We start from the raw sequence: 16,685 nt of genomic DNA on the forward strand, positions 1-16,685 counted from the left end.
GGAATTTCATAAAAATTTATTAACTCTAGGCTAAAAACAGGGTTACAGGAATTCATAAGGGTTTTTTTCAAAGTTAGTAATTTAGATAGAACCTGGCTAGAACCCAAATTTAAGGGAAAAAAATCACCTAAGTTTCTACTGTCTATATACTAATACAATATAATATAACTGCCAAAGTAAGGAAGAGTGAGGGAAAGACTAAATAGCACACTTAACTATTATACCACTAGCTGTTAATAGCACTGCCAGGAAGAGCTTCATTAAAAATTTAGATAGAGAACAGTGGTTGCCAGGGTAAAAGGAGGGTTCAAAATACAAAGAGGTATTCCCAGGAAGTACGGGAATTCTTTTGTGGCGATGCAAGAGTTCTGCAGCTTGATTTTTACTGGTAGTTACATGAGTCTGTACATGGATAAAATTGCACAGAACTACACACATAAAAACAAATGCACATTAAAAAAATGGTGAAAACTGAATAAGGTCTGTAATCTAGTTAACAGTAATATACCAATGTCGATTTCCTGATTTTGATATTGTACAATAGGTATATGAGATATTGCAATTGGGGGAAGCTGGGGAAGGTTACTCTGTATTTTTTTGCACTTTTTGTGAATGTAAACCTTATTTATATAATTTTTAATATTTATATAATTATTTCAAAATAAAAACCTTAAGTAAATTAACTTCTAGTCTTTTGTTACAACTACAACATCATAAGCAAGAAGGGAGCAGCGTTTGCTTTTCTGGAGGCAAAGAAAATGCTTTTCAATTCAGTTCCACCATCTACTTTTATGATAATAATCAAGAAATGGTGGTTTCAGGCACATTTTGGTGTCCAGGATTAAATTCTGGTTCAGATGATAATTCAAAGCCAACACCGATTAATAAACATGTATCATAGAGGTAAATTTTCAGAGCATGTGAAATACACTCTGCTTCTGCTAATTCTTCAGAGAGGAGGTGAGAGTAGGTGACCAGAGCCCAAGTATTGACCTTGTGTCTTCCGCCCTGTAACTTCCTGGGAAGAAGAGAGATCCCTTACCTCAGCTGATCTGGACACACCACGAGCGCCTGAAGTATATCTTCCACCTTCTTTGGGATATCCCCTTGTGCCTCGTGTAGCTGAGGTACACATGCCTGTGCCAGCTCCCATTCTCCTCTGCGAAGGCACTCACAGAAAAACCCAAAGAGCTGCTTCTGAGAAGCAGTTTCTTCTTTTCCAAATGGATGATGCATTTTCCCAGCACAGAGTGCAGGGAGATAGAAAGAGATGAATTACGCAGAACACATTGTCAATTTTCTCATTCGCGGAGCACCTCCTGGAAACAATACACACTACATTGAGGAGAAACGGAACGCACTATATTTAGACAAACTAGTAACTACTAGACTGGCTGGGAAAAGCGGGACTTACTTCCCTAATTATCGTTTTATGTTTGATTTGACGTGCTACTATCTTTTTTTGAGAAGTTCCACCTTTCCCCGAGGGGTGGATCCCATCTCTCTACACACATCCAATATTTAATTAAACTTAATAGTCGTATTAGCTCGGGGCGCAGACCCACAAATCTTCTTTCATATTCCCCACTTAACTTTAGACCCAGTCCGGCTCCAAATCCCCAGGTGGTCGCCTCCCTAAGTATGAGAAATGCAGCAGGAACCTCCTTAGTTTGAGCCCTCTCTTAAGGCGGAGGAGTGAAGATCATCAGATGAGTGTGTGTCAGAGCTGGAGGACGGTGGAGATTGGAGCGCAGGGACGCTCCCTACAGGGGTCGTGGTGAACGCCCCCACCTTCTCTGGGGCGCCTTACACTCACCTGCTCCTGGTACCCAAAGCAATAGAGCTTCCAGCGCAGCCATGTTTGAGCCGAGTCAGGTGATAGATCCCATTCGGGAGGTTGCCGGAGGGAGGGGTGGGGTGGGACGACTGATAGCGGCTACTCCTATTGGTCAATGGAGGGACGATGCAAATAAGGCGCCATATTTGTTTGGGTCACGTGATGCCACCTCTCCGGACTGGAGAAAGCTAGGACATGCGGAGTCAACCAGCTACCTGGCTGAGGATCGTTCCTTTCAGTTTTGACCACTCCTCTGCTCGATACCTTCAGTTCTGCGTTCAGCGGGGCAGGTGGCAGAAATATCAGTGTCCGTTGATTTTTTTCATGTCTCTTTTACTCCATAGCGTTTGAAGTCAGCTTTTACTAAGCGCCCGCCGGTGACAGTGTTGCCAGGCCTTCTTCCAGAGGAAGAAGACCTGGATACTCCTCCATTGCTATTTTATCCACTTGGGTTCTGTTATAATCGCAGAATCCTGCGTTCTGAATTCCCATTTTCTGCCTAACTCCATTGATTTATTTGCTCACTTACCCGACAATCGTTAATTGAACGGTGTCCTAGGCCCTACTTCTCAGGCTGAATAAGTTGCAGACCGTGTCCTCGAGTTCACAGTCTAATAACAAATGCAGGTCAGTAATTAGGACACAGTAGGCTAAATTATAAGATAGAAATATGCACTGAAGAGCTGAGAGCAAAGGACGAGCAAAAACTTTTTCGCAAATACAAAACTGTAATCTGAAACCCAGTCTTAAAGTAACAGTTCCCTTTTACACCGAAACTTCGGTGGTTCCCTTCATGGTCTTCTTAAACTACAGGCTCTTAACGTTTCCCCGATGTGTGTTTTCAGCTTGAGCAATTTCATTAAGTATTTCCAAACTATTTCACCGCCAAAGTGTGGTGAAAAAAGCAAACCCAAACCAATCCCAGCTCTCTTCCAAACCTCTTCTACTATAGGTGAATTCTTAACTATTCTCTGAAAACTAACATGTCTTTCTGGTCCATTATACATTTTTTAAATGTAGTGACAAAAAAAATAAAAGAGACAATTCCAAGCAAGGTTTTTCCTGGCTTCATTTTCTCCTTGCAGATGTTTCTTTACCTGATTTTGATAATCATTATATTGAGAAACTGGGATTCAGTGACGGATTCTGGTGTGAACTACAATTCCCAGCAAGCAGTGGAATCAACCTGGGACTCTTCCTACCTCTGATTGGATATTTCTTTCGAGTGACAGCCCAATCGGCATTTGGGTTGTTGCTTTGCGGCGCTTTCCGCGGGGAACTGTGAGGGGTGGGGGAAACTTTGAAAGTTGGATGCTACAGACCCGGTACTGCAAAGATTCGTGTCGGGGGGCATTCGGGGGGTAATGGGGTGCGCTCATTATTTCCTGCCCCCTCTCTGGGCCCCCTTCTGTGTTATTACTTTCGGGGTAGCGGAGAAAATCTCTTTGGTCCAGTACACTCCCCCCTTAGGCCTGAGGCATGATAACGGGAACTCCGCCGCAAATATGGGGGCTCTTGGCCTTCTTTTGTGGGGGATGCTGGAACTGTGTTCCTTGCTGGAAAAAAGTTCTTTTTAGGGGATTCTAGAGTGACGTTTTCGCCTCTTGATGCCCACCTCCGCCCTCCCATTTGCCGGCTGTTGGGGAGTCTCGGCGGGGGAGCCGGTCCTTAAGGGAACATTGGGGTCCGCTCGCCTTCTGTGGTGTTGAAGAAGAGTGGTTAAAGCGTGGAATCTGGAGTTCTATGTCTAGATTCGAATGCGGACTCCACCATTTGCTAGCTGATAGACTTCACGCAAGTTTTTCAACTCAGTGCCTCAGTATTCTTAGTCTGTAAAAGGGGTCAAACATCGGAAGCTCTTGGAACAGTACCTGGCACGTAATAAGGGTCCAATAAATATTAGCTATTATCGTTACTTACAAACAGTTTTCACTGAACATCTTTCATGAGGATTTTTACTTTGTTGAGGAGGAAAGGTTTCAGCCTTCAGGATGGAATATCTTCCCTCACCCCTGATTATATGTGTGCGCACACACACAGAGCAGGAATTTAACAGTCTCTGGTGGAAGAAACAAGCCGTAATAATACGTTAATAAGATTATGCAACAAATACGTATAAAGTATGATGAAAACACTGGGTTGGAAGAGATTGACTTGGGGACAAGGTTTGTGCAGGAAAGTCGGAGTCAGGATGGCGCTTGTGTAACCTACCAATATGCAGTATTGTGGCTGGAGAGCGGATGAAGTGAGGCAACAAATGATGTTTTGCTGACAATTGATATGGTAATGGTTGTTAACCTTGAGCTCTGTGTGTCAGGCACCATCCAAATCTTCTAACCTTCACTACATTCCTTTGAGGTAGATATTTGAATGACCTTTGTTTTACAGATGAGGAATTGAAGACACCAGGAGGGGGAGTAGCTGCCAGGAAGGCAGGATCTGGGCCTTGCCATCAGATGTATGGATGAGAGGGAAATGAGAGACCAGTTTATGAAGGGTCTTTATGTGATCTTAAGAAGTGTGGAATTTATCCCGTGCCCTAATGGTCCCACGGGTAGTTTTAAAGGATGACAGTGACAGGATTGGAGCAAAGTTTTAGGTAGCTACCTCCGGCAGGATTGGAGCACTGACCTAACTTTCGCAGACCAGTTTGGTGCTTCTTCCTGGCACATTTAAATGCCAATGACGATACTTACCGTGTGACTGTGATAATTTGTGTATACATCTCTTTTCATCTTTTACTGTGAGTTCCCAAAGGGAAAGGAATATGTTTAAATGATTCTTTACACCAGAGCCCAGCAGCTCAGCAGAGTGTGTGATTAAGAAAGGTCTCCTGAAGGAGCAAAATTTTTTTTTTTTTTTTTTGATGGTGCAGGGAATAACAAGAGGCAGCATGCAATAGTGCAGGCAAATGATGGGAGTGGCCCTAAGAAGGCTGAGATAGTAGAGTTGGTTATTGTTAAACAAGTCCAGGTAGTTTGGGTTCTTCTTTTTGATTGAATGTATCAGCCTATATGGTGTTATTGCTCAGAACTACCTGATCTATAAAGACACTAAGAAATGATACAGCAGATATCACTTAGTAAACTATTTAGGAAACAAATCGGTACAAATTCCCACTGAAAGAAATGAGAGGGATGTATTTTGTGCTTATGAGAAGTGTGTGTGTGTGTGTGTGTGTGTGTGTGTGTGTGTGTGTGTATGCGCATATGCATAGGCTCATGAATGTGAGAGAAAGTGGGAGAGAGGGAAGGAGAGAATTAATTTGATGCAGAGAATTTAGATTTTATGTAGAAATTTGGGCATAAACAGGTTATCTACATTTTCAGTACTATGTATTTTGTTCCAAAATGTTACTCCTTTTCTGTTAACAATATTGCTTTATCTCCTGAACAATGGAGTTGCTGTTTCTATTCTATCCAGAGGGTATCTTGTCATCTCAGCGAGATGCACAGCCTCTTCTCTGCATGTGTTATGAAAGGAATCACAGTGATTGTGTTCTAGCTCATTGAAGGCACATATTTCATGAGTCTCATTTAGTCTTAGGTTCAGCAGTAAGAGTGAAATTTCTTGCATGTGAGAATGTGAGCAGCTAATACAAAAAAAAAAAAACAAAAACCACACATTTCAGTTTGTAATTACGACCTGAAATAATAATATCTCGTTTGATTCGGAGGTTTGTTCCGGCTCATAGAAAAAGGAGAGGTTAAATATGATTATGGACTTGTAGTAGGGGTATACTGGTTAAGAGGATAAACCTTAGAGTCACTTCCTGAGTTGAAATTCTGAATCCACCATTTACTTTTTCTGGTGACAATGGAATAGCTAACATCTAGGGTTTAGTGTTCTCATAGGTAAAAATTGGGTCAATAATCAACCTTCCTTATAGGGCTATTGAGAAGATTAAATGTCATAATTTATATAAAGCTTTGGAACAGTGCCTCCTGTACATAGTAGGTGCTCAGTAAATTTATTGTTACAGTGCAATGAAAGTAAAGACTTTTTTTTTTTAAGTTTATTTATTTTGAGAGAGAGCACATGAGCAGGGGAGGGGCCGGGGGAGAGAGAGAGAGAAAGAGAGAGAGAATCCTAAGCATACTCCGTGTTGACAGTGCAGAGCCCAACGAGGCTCCATCTCCTGAATCGTGAGATCATGACCTGAGTCAAAATCAAGGGTCAGATGCTTAACTGACGGAGCCACCCAGGTGCCCTGACAGTAAAGACTTTCTAAGGAGTGCTGCTTGGAAATATTCCTTGAAAGTTAATTATACATCCAAACAAAATTTATAAATACATTGAAAATCTTAAGATGCTATGCAAATGTGAAGTGATATCTTTATATTCATGTAATAAATATAAAAGAATTGTGTGAAATGCACATTCTTATGTTGTCTTGTTTGTGTGCATGTTTGGCAGACTTAGAAAGATTCTACTGCTTTTATTTTATCAGTAATATTTTAAATACTATACATTTCATTTCACACAGGAAGAAGCTTGAAGAATTTTTTATTTTGTAGTGTGTTTTGGTAGCCTGTCTACTATTGCTTATGGTATTTTCTAATGCTTTTCAGGGTTCTTTTTCTGCTGCATCTTGAAAGCATGGGTAGCAAGAAGCTCAGAAGAGTGGGCTTATCACAAGAGCTGTGTGACCGTCTGAACAGACATCAAATTGTTACCTGTCAGGTAAAATTTATTTACTTTCTCACTAAGAAATTTTGAGTACAAAAATTTTTTAAAATTTTATTATTTATTTTTTAAAATTTGCATCCAAATTAGTTAGCATATAGTACAACAATAATTTCAGGAGTAGGTTCCTTAGTGCCCCTGACCCATTTAGCCCATTCCCCCCTCCATTAACCCTCAGTTTGTTCTCCATATTTATGAGTCTCTTCTGTTTTGTCCCCCTCCCTGTTTTTATATTATTTTTGTTTCCCTTCCTTTAGTTCATCTGTTTGGTCTTTTAAAGTCCTCATATGAGTGAAGCCATATGATTTTTGTCTTTCTCTGACTGACTAATTTCACTTAGCATTATACCCTCCAGTTCCATCCACGTAGTTGCAAATGGCAAGATTTCATTCTTTTTGATTGCTGAGTAATACTCCATTTTGTGTGTGTGTGTGTGTGTGTGTGTGTGTGTGTGTGTGTACATACCACATTTTCTTTATCCATTCATCCATCAATGGACATTTGGGCTCTTTCCATACTTTGGTTATTGTTGATAGTGCTGCTATAAACATGGGGGTGCATGTGTCCCTTCGAAATAGCACACCTGTATCCCATGGATAAATGCCTAGTAGTGCAATTGCTGGGTCGTAGGGTAGTTCTATTTTTAGTTTTTTGAGGAACTTCCATACTGTTTAACAGAGTGGCTGCACCAGCTTGCATTCCCAGAGTACAAATTAATATTAAATATACCTTAATAACTCTTAAACCTGAAATATGAAAATTTAACTTTCTAAAAAAAAAATGAATGATGGTGCTTCTCCATAGGCTATTTTAAAATAACAGGCTACTTGGGGTGCCTGGGTGGCTCAGTCGGTTCAACTCTTGATTTTGGTTCAGATTATGGTTTCAGAGTCTTAAGAATGAGCCCCTCATTAGGCTCCTGTGGGGCTTGGTGCTGGATGTGAAGCCTGGTTAAGATTCTCTCTCTCTTTCTCTCTCTGTGTCTCTCTGCCCTTCTGCTGCTTGTGCTCTCTCTCTCAAAAATAAAATAAAATAACAGGCCACTTAGGTTGTATTTCCAAATGTGATTTCATTTACCTAAATTCCTATACTTTTGCTTGGGTCAGGGGAGAATGCTTATGGCATAATGTGAAGTATACTTGTGCTATTTATTTGGGATTCTAGAGAAGTTTCGTCCAATTGAAAGAAATTTTGCAGTTATATGAGAAATAAGACTCAAATGAAGAGACAGTATTCAAAATGGGTAATGTCTCTTGCAAGCAAGAGAAATTAATAGAATCCTTATCAATGTAATGAGAGAAATGTATAAAGCAGATGTTGCATTTTAGGCACAGTAGTGAAGCAGCTCCCTCTTAGGAGGTTAAATAAGTTTTAACATTTTTTGTTTGTTTGTTTGTTTTGTTTTTAATGTTTATTTATTTTTGAAAGAGAGAGAAGGGGGGAGGGGCAGAGAGAGAGGGGGACAGATGATCCGAAGTAGGTTCTGTGCCTACAGCAGAGATCCGGATGTGGGGCTTGAACTCACAAACAATGAGATCATGGGTCGAAGCCAGATGCTTAACTGACTGAGCCACCCAGGTGCCCCTATACTTAATGTTTTATATTAGGATTTAATCCTTAATAAGACATTTTCAGAGCATACTACAATTTAAAAAAACTGCTTTGTGTATTAATGGTATTTTTGGTTCCTTTTTTATACATTTAATAATCCTCGGGGCACCTGGGTGGCTCAGTCGGTTGAGCATCCGACTTCGGCTCAGGTCATGATCTCACGGTCTGTGAGTTCGAGCCCCGCGTCGGGCTCTGTGCCGACAGCTCAGAGCCCGGAGCCTGTTTCGGATCCTGTGTCTCCCTCTCTCTCTGACCCTCCCCCGTTCATGCTCTGTCTCTCTCTGTCTCAAAAAAATAAATAAAAATTAAAAAAAAAAAAATAATCCTCATGTTCATACTTGGAAACACTCTTAAAAGTATGAGATTTAACATTTCATTCCATAGTCTGTTTTATTGTCTCTATTAAATACTTTTCATGAATGCTGTCATAGCTCAGTAAGAAACTCATTTCAACCTGACACTTCCTGGGTATTTGTGCCTAAACTGCAGCACAGGGCAGTGTTTATATACACCTGGGTTGGAGGCTGCTGCTATGTGAAGTTACTTGGTGTGACCTCTGGTATATGCTAACTGAATTAGAGAATTAGAAGATAAGATTATATCATCATATCTTTTAGTTAAGTCATACATGGGGGAAATACTATAAGGAATATATAAATCTTCAATCTGCAGTAAATTATGGGCAGTGTCCATTGAAAGTTTCCTTTTAATTCCAGTATCTTTGTTGCACATATATTTTAAAATATTCTTTTTATGTCTCTCTAGGACTTTTTATGTCTTTCCCCACTGGAACTTATGAAGATGACTGGCCTTAGTTATCGAGGTGTCCATGAACTTCTGTGTATGGTCAGTAGAGCCTGTGCCCCACAGATGCAAACGGTACATATACATATATACATATAGATTTATATATATTATGTTTTGATTATGAATTATTTTGAGATGATCCTTTATCTCATTTAAAATGTTTTTTTGGAGATGAGGCAAAATTAAAAATAGATATGAACATCTCAAAAATATTGATTCTTGGGGTGCGTGGATGGCTCAGTTGGTTGAGTGCCCAACTTCAGCTCAGGTCATGATCTCACAGTTCATGGGTTTGAGCCCGGCAACGGGCTCTGTGGTGACAGCTCAGAGCCTGGAGCCTGCTATAGATTCTGTGTCTCTCTTCTCTCTCTGTCCCTCCCCCACTCATGCTCTGTTTCTCTCTGTCTCAAAAATAAATAAATGTTAAAAAAAAATTAAAAAACATATTGACTCTTGGGGTGCCTGGGTGGCTCAGTTGGTTAAATGTCCAACTTCTGATTTCGGCTCAGGTCATGATCTCACAGCTTGTGGGCACTGACACCAGGAAGCCTGGTTGGGATTCTGTGTCTCCTTCTGTCTCTGCCTCTCTCTCTCTCTCTCTTTCTCTCAAAAATGGATGAATAAACATTAAAAAAAATATTGACTCTTACACCATAGAACTGGTCCTTTAATGAGAATATATGTGAAAAATTTATGTAGTTTGTAAGCTCATGGGAGACAGTTCCTAAAAATGGAATGAGGAAGCAACAGGAAGTTTTTTTTTTTCTGTAGCTAATATTGATATTTCAAAAGGTCATCTTTGTCTTTTATTTGTTTTGTGTCTTTGATTTGTGGATTTCATGGTTAAATTATAATACACTCTTAATTTTAGAATGCCCCTGTCTCTGTAATACCAACTTTTATTATCATCAGTCTACATTATAAAGCACACATAGTGGATTTACACTGCTCATTGATTGAATAAATAATACTTTAAAACTTTTCTCACTCTTGAGAAAGTTAAAAGTCTTTTATAACAAATTCTCATCAAGTACTATTATTTCATACTGTCTGTGTCATAATGTTAGCTTTTCAAAATGTAGGTTTGGTGCGTGGTAGAAAAGATCTTGTTTTCCCAGAATAAGAGTGCCTAGAAGTCAGTGCACTTCAGTGCTTTGCAAATGTATTTATTTAGGTGGATTGTAGATTACTTACCTTACTATCTTATATCGAAATTTGGTAACCACTGAGCAATAAAGTGGAGTTCAATTCTGTGAAGTAGGAAGGAAGGGATGTTAGTGTCATTTGAAACTTCTGAAATTAATGGATAGATAAAAATATTTCCTTTTGTTCAGATTTAGCTTGTGATCTAAGAAAATACTTCAAAGCCAGAGTAGTCAGAAGGAGAATTCAAATCAGAGTTAGGAATTGGCACTGTCTTAGCTTTGTCATTGACCTTGGAGCTTTGAATAGCTCACTTTATTTTATGGGAGAAGTAAGAGAGCTGAGATAGTGATGATTCTGTGATGAGGTTTAAATTAACTCGTTACTATTTTGAAGGTTGTAAAGCACCAACAAAGTGTTTTAATTTGAGGTATGTCATTCTATGTGTTTGGTCAATACCTACATCATGTTTCTAGTTAGAGAATTAAATAAGAGAGCATGGGGAGGAAATTCACTTCTGGGCTCCACTTGCACCACCACTTCAGCTGTGGTATCAGTACCACCAAAGCCACCAAAAAGATGGCTTCTTGAGCTCGCATTTGGAATGCAGTATCAATACCATTCCAAATGTGAGCTCAAGAAGCCATCTTTTCCCTTTGTTGTGCATTCACTCTTGTAGGATTCTTTAGATTTGAGTCTTGTGTTAAACATTGGCTTAGCCTTAGTTCATTTTTCCAGGGAAGAGTTTTTTGTTCAGTTACATATTACTTGAATTAGTATTTATTGAGTGCCAGTCATGTGGCAGGTACTCTGTCAGGTCCTGGAGATATTAGAGTGAGCATGGTAATGTTCCTCATGCAGCTTACAGTCTAGTGGGGGAAGTCAGACATTAAACACATAATTACATAAATGATTAGTTGTAGTAATGATAAGTCCTATGAAGGAAATTATAAAAAGCTCTGAAACTTAATAACAGGGAACATTACTTAGTTTAGGGGTCAGGAAGGTCTCCTCCAAGGAAGCAACACTTCAGCTAAAACCTGAAGGATGGATAGGGGAGAATTAGGCCAAGTTGAGAAGGGATGTGAGCAGAGAGGAGTTTGCAGGCAGTGGAAGCAGGAAATGCAAAGGCCCTGTGAAGAGAAGGAGCATATGCTTTCATGGCAGTAAAATCAGGCTGGTGTGGATGGAACATAGCAGTGAGGAACAGAGTGGCCTCAGAGGTGAAGTCAGAGAAATGAGCAGGAGTCAGATCGTGGGGCCTGCAGACCATGTAAAGGATTTCAGACTTTATTCTGCGTGCAATGAGAAGTCGTAAAAGGGTATAATCTAATATGTATATTTAAAAAGTCAGTCTTGAACGTAGACGAGTGATTGAAAAGGAGCAGGGAAATATTGATGAAGACCATCTAGGTATCTATTCCTGTATTCTAAACAGAAAGTGATCGTGAAATGGATTGTTAGTATGGTGTTAACCCAGATGGCATAATGTCAGTTATGATGAAAGATAATTTAGGAGGTACAGTGAAGAGGACTGGTGATTGTTTGGCTGTGGGTGGTGATGAGGTACAGGAAAGTGACAGATGATTCCTTGATTTTTGCTTTAGGAAACTGGGTAGTACCACTTCCTGAGATAAGGAATGCTGTAAGAGTGTCAGGCTTGAGGGAGGCATAATTTAGTACTTGTTGAATGTGAGGTGCTTGTGAAACATCAATTGGAGATGCAAACAGGCAGTTAAATATATGGGCCTGGAGTGTGAAGGAGACGTCTGTAGTAAAAGTGTGCATTTGGGAGTCATCAGTGTAAATATGGTAATGAGATAAGCATATCCAAGACCAAGTCCTGAGTGAAGTCTGCATTTTAAGATCAGATTAGATAATGATGAGTTGAAGAAGAAGCAGCCACCAACGTAGAAGAAAAACTGGTGGAGTATCATAATAAGATACTCCTTTTTGTCTCATTTATGTACAAAGTATATTTTCTGAAGTCTTATTCTGTTCGTTCATTTTAGTCTTTGTGTCACTAAATCTATTGTGATTAGTGCACTTAACCGTTGCAAAGGAAATACTTTAATGTTGACAGATTGGGCTGCCTTTACGTGTTTGATAAAGTGTCCCCAGGCCCACTGATGTTGCCTGATGATAGATTGTAGACAATATTGAGGCATTTCTAAATCAGATGCATACCACATGACTTTGTTCTGTAGCTTTTCTGTTTTTTTTTTTTTAATGTAGCTGAATGTAGCCTTAGAAAAATGTGATAATCCATGGTTTAACTGATCTAAGAATTTAATGGGTGAGATTACACAGGAGTCATCACATTTATAACTCATAAATATTAATATATTTAATATGCTGGTCTTCATACCTCCTCACAGAAGCAGAAGAGCCTTGAATTTGATATATAGATTTATTAAACTGTAAACTTTAAGTTGTTAGAAACTATCTGTTTGGTACTATTATATTCCCAGAGTTTATCATAGTATATGGCATACAGTAGGTACTCAGTATCTGTGGAATGAATGAATGAATGAATGGTTATAGTTCTATGGCTTGACCACAGTTTATTTGGGCAATTTAATAAAATACTAGTAATTTTTAATGTTATAAATTGCAGAGGCAAACATTCTTAAACATTGCTGGGTATGAAGTCACATTAATGACATCTGTAAAGGCCCTTTTTCAAAATAAGGTAACATTCACAGTTTCCAGGGATTTGATGTGGATATCTTTTGGGGCACCACATCTCAGCCTACCATAGCTACCTTCAACTATTCTTCACAGACCAACCTTGGTTTGAAATGAAAACTTGAGCATGTCATTCCTTGTTGCTCTCAGTATAGACTTCAGACTTCAACAAGGCTCTTTCATGATTTGTCTCTTGCTTATTTATCCAGCCTCATCACTTGCCCCACTGTGATCACACACCCATCTTTCAACCATTCTGAATGAACTCTTTATTTTTTGTGGTTTTTATTAGTTCCCATTTTTTCCCTTTCTTTGTATATTCTGTCTCTTTGGCAGGAACATGCACATTTCCTTTGCTTAACAGCTATTTCACATTTTAGCTCAGACATCTAGCTTTTGCATGAAGTCTTCCTAGATCACAAAATCTAGATCAGGTCTACTGTTCCTGTGTTTCCACTTTCTCTGTCACAATATCTCTAATAATTGTATGGTGACTGTCTGGTTTCCAGTCCTGGTTTCAATTGCTGGGTGACTATACATACTGTGAGGGGAGGGGTTCTGTCTATTCTATCATAGCCCCATTGTCTAGCACTGTCTCTGGGCATGGATTGAATATTTGCTTAACAAATAAAAGTTTGAGGAAAAAAGAGATGGGTTTGGGTTCCAGCTGCTAGAAATTGAAGTTTGGATTTGGTTTCTGTTTTCGAATAAACAGGGATATTGAAAAGATCATTTTCTTTTTCTTGTGTAGGCTTATGGGTTAAAGATGCAAACATCTGCCTCTGTCTCACCAGTGTTCTTAGCTACAACGCTTTCTGCGTTGGATGAAGCCCTGCATGGTGGAGTGGCTTGTGGATCCCTCACAGAGGTAAAGGAGAAACTTTCCAAACCTCCCATAGACCTATAACCTTCAGAGCCAGGGGAAAAAGTTTAGTTGAAAAAACATAAATTATTTTGTACCTCAAGGGCATGGTTCTCCACTCAGTACCTAGTACAGTTGCTTTGCAAAAATATAACGTTCGAAACATTCCTTGCTGACCACCTGAAGTCTCCTTAGGTTGCTGTTTCTTCAACTTAGAAAATGATGAATATTCAACTGAAGTGAGCTATTTTTCGTTTCCACTGCAGATACATTTTGGTTCTGTGATAGGTTGTTGTGTTAGTTATGTCTTGTTGCACAACAAATTACTTCAAAACTAAGTGGCTTAAAACAATAATTAACCTTTATTATTTCCGTTGATTTGGGAGTGGCTTAGCTCATAGATATCGGTGAGGGATGCGGTATGTTGAAGTCTTGGTGGGGCTGGAGAATATTTTCAAGGGAGCTCACTCACGTGACTGGGAAGTCGATGGTGGTTGTTGGCAGGTCACAGTTCCTCTACAAGTGGTGTCTCCACAGGCTGCTTGAGTTCCTCATTCCATGATGGCTGACTTCCCCTAGGGTGAGTAATCCAAAAGAAGGCAAGGTGGAAGCGGTCATGCTTTTGATGATTTAGCTGTGGCAGTTACACATCATAAACTTCTGCCACATTCTCTTCCTTAGAAGCAAATCATTAAATACAACTCATGTTCAAGGAAAGAGAAATTTGACTCTACCTTTTGAAAGAAGTGTCAAGAATTCGAGGACTTTTTTTTTAATTGAATAAGTGTGACATGTAACACTGTGTAAGTTTAAGGTTTTCATCGTATTACTTTAACACATTTATATATTATAATATGATTGCTGATACAGCAGTATTTACAACATTACATAATTATAGTACAATGTTATTGTCTATATTCATTATACTGTGCATTAGATCTCTATGGGTTATTTACTACTCATTACAAGTTTGTGCCCTTAAACACCATCACTCTTATCTTCCCATTGCCTCCCCCTGTTAACCACCATTTTACTCTGTTTTTTTTTTTTTTTACAGGTTTAACTTTTTTAGATTCCACATGTAACTGATATATAGTTTGTTTCTCTGACTTACCTCGTTTAGTATAATGTACTCAGTGTCCATCCATGGTGTTGCAAATGGGAGGATATCTTCCTTCCCTGTGGCTGAATAATATTCCATTGTGTATATATGCCACACTGTTAAATCCATTCATCTGTTAACGGGCATTTAGATTGTTTCTGTGTCTTGGCTATTGAGAATTCTGCTGTGATAAACATTGGAGTGCAGATATCTTGAGGAAATACTGTTTTCATTTCTTTTGGGTATATATCCAGAAGTGGGATTGCTGAGTTGTATGTGGATCTAGTTTTAATTTTTTGAGGAACCTCTATATTTTCCATAGTGGGATTGGAGACTCCCAAACCACCACAGTTCTTTTACTTGCAAGCTGCATTGGTGTGGTGAGTTGATGGACTTACCAGGATGTTCTGGAGGAACTTCTTGCTTAAGAGTTCTAGGGGCACAGATACTTTACACAAACTTCTAAGCAAGAGCAGACTCTTAACATTCTGATAGTCATAAATTTAACTGTATATATATATATATATATATACATATATATATACATATTTGTATATATGTATATATGTATATATATATATTTGTATATATGTATATATTTGTGTATATATATATATATATATATATATATATATGTATGTATTTGAAGATGGGGACTCTGTTTTAGATACTATACCTTATTTTATGCCCTGTATTCTGAGAAAGATTTAAAAATGTGTGTGTGCTATACTTGGTAGGTGCCTATTAGATAACTGGTGAATGGACCCTCTTGCACTGTTGGTGGGAATGCAAACTGGTGCAGCCACTCTGGAAAACAGTGTGGAGTTTCTTCAAAAAATTAAAAATAGATCTACCCTATGACCCAGCAATAGCACTGCTAGGAATTTACCCAAGGGATACAGGAGTGCTGATGCATAGGGGCACTTGTATCCCAATGTTTATAGCAGCACTTTCAACAGTAGCCAAATTATGGAAAGAGCCTAAATGTCCATCAACTGATGAATGGATAAAGAAATTGTGGTTTATAAACACAATGGAATACTACTTGGCAATGAGAAAGAATGAAATATGGTCTTTTGTAGCAATGTGGATGGAACTGGAGAATGTTATGCTAAGTAAAATAAGTCATACAGAGAAGGACAGATACCATATGTTTTCACTTTTATGTGGATCCTGAGAAACTTAAGACCATGGGGGAGGGGAAGGAAAAAAAGAGAGGGAGGGAAGCAAACCATAAGAGATTCTTAAAAACTGAGAATAAACTGAGGGTTGATGGGGGGTGGAAGGGAGGGGAGGGGGGGTGATGGGCATTGAGGAGGGCACCTGTTGGGTTGAGCACTGGGTGTTGTATGGAAACCAATTTGACAATAAATTTCGTATTAAAAAAAAAAAAGAGAGAAAACGAGAACCTGCTGTTGTAGGGTCCTGCCACCAGATGGTGCCATAATCCTACTATTGTACCTAATCTTTATGCACTCTAGCTGGACCTCTGCTCAAATGAGTTTATATCAACAGTATTCCACAGTTATAAACATACTAAATAGCAAAAACTGAGCTTAAGAAAGATTAACCCACAGATACTTTATCTTTTTTAAGTTTTAGAATAATTTTTAATGCATTTTCATTTGGCTTTTGTCAATTCTTTCTGAATCCAAGGGGTAGTTAAAAACCATTTTGTCATGATCTGCTTGGCTGACTTGGAGCATAAATACTCAGACTGCTTATTAGGGGCAAGTTCTGTATTTTCTGTTTCAGTTACAGGTAGCCTCTTCAGTTATTTTGGGATTTTTTTTCACTGAGTACAGAGTATTTCTGTTTACCTTTTATTAACAGAATTTTAATGTGTATTTTATGTATATAGGAGGAAATATATCCTGCATGTGTAAGTTATGAAGCCTTATGACCCTATGACTTAATAAGAACCACAACAATACTGACACTATTGAAGC

General features: G+C 38.9%; 2 protein-coding genes across 7 annotated transcripts in view; one reads left to right on the forward strand and one right to left on the reverse strand.

Annotated features, from left to right (window-relative positions):
* The window catches only part of ZFYVE26 (zinc finger FYVE-type containing 26), an 88,571-nt gene extending 86,650 nt beyond the window's left edge, over positions 1-1,921 (reverse strand). For all 3 annotated transcript variants that reach the window (XR_013556057.2, XM_060620120.3, XM_060620119.3), the window contains exons 1-2: positions 1,817-1,921; positions 1,043-1,319 (exon numbers count right to left, since the gene is read on the reverse strand). Coding sequence is in view for 2 of the 3 variants with exons in the window: in XM_060620120.3 (XP_060476103.1) it covers positions 1,043-1,236 (194 nt within the window). In the remaining variant the exon portion in view is untranslated. The remainder of the gene's footprint in view (positions 1-1,042; positions 1,320-1,816) is intronic.
* Positions 1,922-3,012: 1,091 nt separating this feature from the next.
* The window catches only part of RAD51B (RAD51 paralog B), a 641,492-nt gene continuing 627,819 nt past the window's right edge, over positions 3,013-16,685 (forward strand). For 3 of the 4 annotated variants that reach the window (XM_081795950.1, XM_060620127.2, XM_081795952.1), the window contains exons 1-4: positions 3,073-3,162; positions 6,409-6,520; positions 8,900-9,013; positions 13,524-13,640. In XM_081795950.1, the coding sequence (XP_081652076.1) occupies positions 3,149-3,162; positions 6,409-6,520; positions 8,900-9,013; positions 13,524-13,640 (357 nt within the window). In that variant the 5' untranslated portion in view covers positions 3,073-3,148. Of the gene's footprint in view, positions 3,163-6,408; positions 6,521-8,899; positions 9,014-13,523; positions 13,641-16,685 lie in introns of all 4 variants that reach the window. The other variant, XM_081795951.1, reaches the window with a different exon arrangement.

Source organism: Panthera onca, chromosome B3 (assembly GCF_046562875.1).
Source record: "Panthera onca isolate mPanOnc1 chromosome B3, mPanOnc1 haplotype 2, whole genome shotgun sequence".
Taxonomy (NCBI): domain Eukaryota; kingdom Metazoa; phylum Chordata; class Mammalia; order Carnivora; family Felidae; genus Panthera; species Panthera onca.